Here is a 5,583-nt window from a genome sequence, read left to right as displayed (position 1 = left end):
CCGACCTTAGCTCAGTTGGTAGAGCGGAGGACTGTAGTGGTTAAATCTAACTGATAATCCTTAGGTCACTGGTTCGAATCCGGTAAGTCGGAGCCTTTTGAATTCTGTTTTTTTCCCCAAAGATTGGGCCAGATGAGGCCCATACTTTAGTGTTGCTAAGTTAGTAGCGTCTTTTTTTCTTAATTTCTTGGCTGTTGAAATGTGTCTATAGTCCCTGTACTTTTTGAAAATTAATAACTTGGTCACTGTATTTTAGAGTTATCCATGGGCTGGGCTAGATCCTGAAGTCTGGGCCCTGTCTTGTCCGCCTGTATTAAATTATTTTATTTTACTTTTATATAAAAAAATCAAAAATATAATATATCAAAAATATTAAAAACATTAAAATAAATGTTTCTTAACAAATTAAAAATAATTTTTAAAATTTTTTTATACTTAAATAATACTAAAATAAATATAATTTAACAAACAAATGCCTCTACAATAAAATAAGAGTTATAAAATATCCAAACAATAATAATATTATAGTGAAAACTGAAATGACAACAAAACAATGAAAAAACAACAGCAAAACAACAATTTTTTTTTTGCAAATTTGGGCAGGGCTTGAGCCAAAAAACCTTATCCAAGGTCTAACTATTTTCTAAATGGATCTTATTTCTTTTTATCTAAGTTTATTTTTCGGATTTATATTTTACCTAAACCCTTTTAGTTTTTGGGCGGGCCAAGTGACCCAACCCATGGATAAGTCTATTATTTCCAGGAATTTAGTTAACTTTTTTAGATTTCAAAATTTAGATAATATTAAAAAGAAAATGGTGAAATTGTTCCTTCAGGTTTACTTGCTCAAATGGGATTAAATTACACAACGATTTATTAATTTCAGTTTTTGTAGGTGGGGTATATATACCCTCACAATGAACAAGGTGGCTGTATACGCAAAATCCATTGTTTTTGGATTTTATGAACTATGGAAACTATCTAATTTCCTCCCATACTATCACAATCATCACTTATGATTTGAGGAGCCTTGTATTAAAAAAAAAAATGCAATGATACTGTTAGCTTTTACAATGTTAAATTAAACATAAAGTAAGCCATCTTCAATGAAATGTTTGTCTATGTTTGTGAAAGACCATATTTAAACATCTTTGTATCAGGAATCAGAAATGGGGGTAACAATTATTGTGGTGATTTCCCTGACAAGTAGAGAGAAAGTTTATCTCTCATGTGTACACCTTTGATGTCAACAGACCCACAAACCCGTTGGCGGTAACCAGAATCATGGTCATGAGACAATGGCATTTCGTCCTGCACATCGTCTTCCAAGTCGATAACGATGTTATGAAGCAAGCAGCAAACCAGGATGATCCTTGGCAATTTATGTTTGTCAGGTCTCCACATTACCCCTTGGATGATCTTCCACATTTCCTTCAACCTAGCCAATGCCCTGTGTGCTACTAGCCGGGTTGCCGAATGCCTTTTATTGAACTCAGCTCTTAACTCGGGTAGTTCTTTCCCCTCGTATGGTATTATGAGATAGGGTAGTAGAGGATAGCCTACATCTCCGATTATGTATTCCCTTATTTCGGATCCTTCAGGGAGCATAAAATTTTTCCCATTCAATCTCTCCCCTTTATCACACAGTTCATAGAAATTCGAACTCTGAAAAACCAACCACTCATCGATTTTACCTGGCCAGCCCGTGACTATGTCCCTGAATCTCATTTCAGCGTCCACGATTGCCTGCAAGACCATGCTGTGATTCTTCTCGTGATCAAGCCATACTTTTCTTGCAGGGTCCGATGAAGGCAAACACATCATAATGTGAGTAGTGTCAATCACACCACAGCAATTGGGAAGACCTTGAATCTTTTCGAATTTGGATTTTATTTCCATCATTTCTTCTTCAGTCGAAGGCCATCGCAGGTGGTGAAGACCCCTTTCTTCCATGGCCTCCACAAACCGCCATGTCAGTTGTGAGACGGTTGAGTGGTGCAGCCCAAACAGGTCACCAACTATCACCAGCGATTCACCAGAGCTTAGCCTCCTTAAAGCTACAGCCACTTGATCTTCGAAAGACACAGGTTTACCATTTGAAAATGTAAAACTTCCTGACTTAGCCATCATATCTTCCTTCACAAGTGAACATATATAGTTGAAGGTTCTTCTGGAAATTTTGAAAACAGATTTGAACTTATCCGGACCCTTAGATGGCGATTGAGGACCTACAGAGAGAGAAAGTCAAAAAGACGAAAGCAGCATCTGCATATACGAAACATAAAAGTTGGTGTAGATGATCTGTTGAATATGAAAACATTGCGCATAAAGCTGAAACATGACAGCTTCTGTCGAATCTGGTCTCCTATTACTTATCATCACAAAGATGATTAACATTTTGTTGAGAGAGAAAAAGGAAGATAAGTTACTGAATATGAAGTGGTCCTCGTCATTTTGTTCTGATGGATACAAGAAAACAATGATCATGGAAAAAGGGCATTGAACATGATTTAGTTCCTATACTATGTTCGAATTCCATAACAAACTCTTCAGGTAGGTTAGGGAGTACATAATAACCTAATTTACGATTACTTTGCCAAGCAAAGGTTACTTTCTCCTGACCCGACATATGTTTTTGGTTCTTAATTTTTCATAACCAACAAACACTATAGATTGTTGACAACATTAGTCAATTTATAATGGCAATTGTTAACTGTAGCTAAAACTAAATGTTACGAGAAGATATCATTATACACACAGCTTGAACATCAGAGAAACAAGTTTCAACCTATGAAACATCCTGCTTGAAACATAATTAACCAATGCTAACATGAACTGGACGGTGCATTAAGTTTTGACAAAATACGAGTAGAAGGCAGCAGTGAAGAGACAACCAAAGAAAGCAAAACAGATATAAGGAAGAAGAAGAATAACGATAGCAGGAAGCAGTAGTCCATTCCTTGGATTAGCAACTAATTATCCATCCTCTAGCTATGAGACAACATTTTACATGAACTAATTCAACATCATATATATATATGTTTGTAGAGGAGTATGTATGTCCAAATCATATGCTCACAACAGCAGTATTTGCTCTTAGTGCCTTCTGCAGATTTTTTATGGTTTTAGCACTAAAATTCTTTCATTAACAAGTAACATTTTTGTCAGATCATATTAAGCCTTAGTTTTGAGCTGTCAAAACAAGGCATTGTTGGTTTGAACTCCACAACCGAGAATATGAATCAAGAAACATGAAGGGAATATAGTTCCTGCATATAACCTGAAGAATCACTAATTTGATTTTACTTTATCAGTTAACTTTTCATGTTCATGAGATACGAGATTTGCGGCCTTCTCAGCATTTCCAATCAAAATATGATGATTGAAGAAATAGGAACTACATATATGTGAAGGACAATGTTTTCATGAAAAGGAAACACTACTCGAACTGTTAATGGCATGTTTCTGGCACAACAAAAACAATAGTCCAAGAGACCTACTGCACAACAGAGTTAGCACATACAAACTAAGGAAAATCAACTTACAAACTAATACTCGAGTTATCTACAATTACTTCCAAAAACTTATCTAGAGCAAGCCAACAGGCAGCCCCTTTTATTTCCAACTCCATTTCTCACTACCAAAGTCCCCCTTTAATTGTAAACTTAAGCCTTGCACCTCGACCTCAAATGTGAGTTAAGAATCCGTTTTTCAATTGCATTAGCTAGTTGAAGCAACTTAAGTATTCTGAGATTCAAATAGTTATCATATTCAAACTGGCAAGCAGAGCAACAGCATTGTCAAAACATAAAACCTTATCCTCTTTCCCATTTAATAACATATATTATATAAGGAAAAAAAAAAGTGTTAGGTGAAAAGAACCATTTGAAAGTCAGATTAGGGATCCTGCTTTTATGTTCCCAGATGCATTTTCTTTGTATCAACAATAGAAGTCGAATACAATGTAAATCGGAAAGCCAGTTAAAAATTCCAAAATAGAACTCAACCCAACGAACCGAATATGCAATTAAATAACTTGAATATCATATAAATGGCAAAGCCATTAAAAAACTTGCAAAATTAAATTCATCCCCCGAACTGAATATCAATCAACTGCTAACAAAAAAGTTCAAACATCTTATATGCCATGAATGATCAACTAGAGCAACAGTTCAAAAAAAATGATAAAAAGTTAAAAACAGGAGGAAAAAAAAGTCAAGAAATTCAGAAAGAGTTTGATACAGTAAAAAGCATACCATTCATCTTCCTGGAAAGCTCATCCCACCAATCAATAGACCTTTCCTTCTCTGAAGAAGCAAAAGCATTTTCTTCAGGCTTCTTCTCTATCTTCCTTCTTTTCTTTAACCCTCTCGCAGGACCCATCAGCCCTCCAAAAAGATACCCAATTGAATCCAAAAAAAAAAACCCAATAACTTCAAAAAATAAAAAACCAAAGAATTTATAATCACTGTATTAGAATTTATCAAAAACACCAAAACCCATTAATCATTCAACCATAACATTGATCATAACCACAAGACGAAGGGATAAAAAGAAGAACATGCAATAAGTATATATCAAAGAAAGAGAGTAGCTTTGTGCATGCAAAAAAAACTGAAACTTTTGATGAAATAGGACGGGAAAAATAAAAAGAGAAGCTAAGTATAGTTTGTTCATGTTTACCTGATGAGAAATCTGCAGGCAAGTAAATAGCTTTGGAAGTATTTGATTTAAGACAATGTGGCAACCGAAACAATAGATATGGCACTGGAATTTAGTATATATAATATATGGAATTTAGTGTATATATGTTAACTACTAGTAAAACATGCTAAGAAGAAGAGGTTTTCGTGATTAGCTTTTCGAGAGGTGCCCTCCAAATCGAGAGAAAAAAAATTTATGTAAATAATTACATATTACATTGGATGATGAACGAAGTGGGAGGCGAATTTGTAATGAGAATGACTGAAATGCCATCTGGATTATCTTGGTCGTCAGAAACTAAAGGTAGTCTTTTTGTGGTTAGTTTGGTCAACATATTTTAATGTTACTATTCCAAGCAAACTAACCAAGTTTGTGTTTAAAGTAGCTAAATTATGTTAATTTCATCTTTAAAATTGAATTTGGGTTAAAATATGTTTTTAATTCATGTAGTTTTCATATAATTAGAATTTAGTTTTTCTATTTAAAAATATAAGTTCAATTGTTAATATTATTGAAATTCTTTGGTTGAATTCAAGTTCATTTTAACCTCAATTTTTAGTTACATGTCTATCATGTGATTTTTTTTAATTTCAAAATGTTACACTAATAAATTTAATAAAAAATTAACAATATTAACAACTGGACTTAAATTTGAAGTTTGAAAAAGTAAAGGAATTAAATTCTTAAAAATAAAAATATAATGACAAAATTCTAAATTTATAAAAAGTACATAGATTATAGCATATTTTAACTTTAAATGAGAATGTTTACCTTCTTACATTTTCAATTTTAATTAATGTATTTTGAGTTAATTTAAAACCAATTCAATTAATAAAAGATTAATTTAAAAAAAAAACTTAACAACTATTTTGTCTTTTT

The 5,583-nt window shown here is 33.2% G+C and overlaps 1 protein-coding gene and 1 non-coding gene across 2 annotated transcripts; one reads left to right on the top strand and one right to left on the bottom strand.

Annotated features, from left to right (window-relative positions):
- Positions 1–92, top strand: TRNAY-GUA (transfer RNA tyrosine (anticodon GUA)). The gene is given in 2 exon segments: positions 1–37; positions 57–92. It is a non-coding gene; the product is annotated as a tRNA-Tyr (tRNA).
- Positions 93–1,102: 1,010 nt separating this feature from the next.
- Positions 1,103–4,957, bottom strand: LOC107963938 (protein ALP1-like). The gene is made up of 3 exons (XM_016900492.2): positions 4,684–4,957; positions 4,257–4,433; positions 1,103–2,228 (listed from the first exon to the last, which is right to left on the bottom strand). The coding sequence occupies exons 2-3, from the start codon at positions 4,381–4,383 to the stop codon at positions 1,183–1,185; spliced, it is 1,173 nt and encodes a 390-aa protein (XP_016755981.1). The 5' UTR covers positions 4,384–4,433; positions 4,684–4,957; the 3' UTR covers positions 1,103–1,182.
- Between the last annotated feature and the right edge of the window lie 626 nt (positions 4,958–5,583).

Source organism: Gossypium hirsutum, chromosome A03 (genome assembly GCF_007990345.1).
Source record: "Gossypium hirsutum isolate 1008001.06 chromosome A03, Gossypium_hirsutum_v2.1, whole genome shotgun sequence".
Taxonomy (NCBI): domain Eukaryota; kingdom Viridiplantae; phylum Streptophyta; class Magnoliopsida; order Malvales; family Malvaceae; genus Gossypium; species Gossypium hirsutum.
The sequence above is the reverse complement of the archived record's forward strand: the minus strand, read 5'-3'. Positions and strand labels throughout refer to the sequence as shown.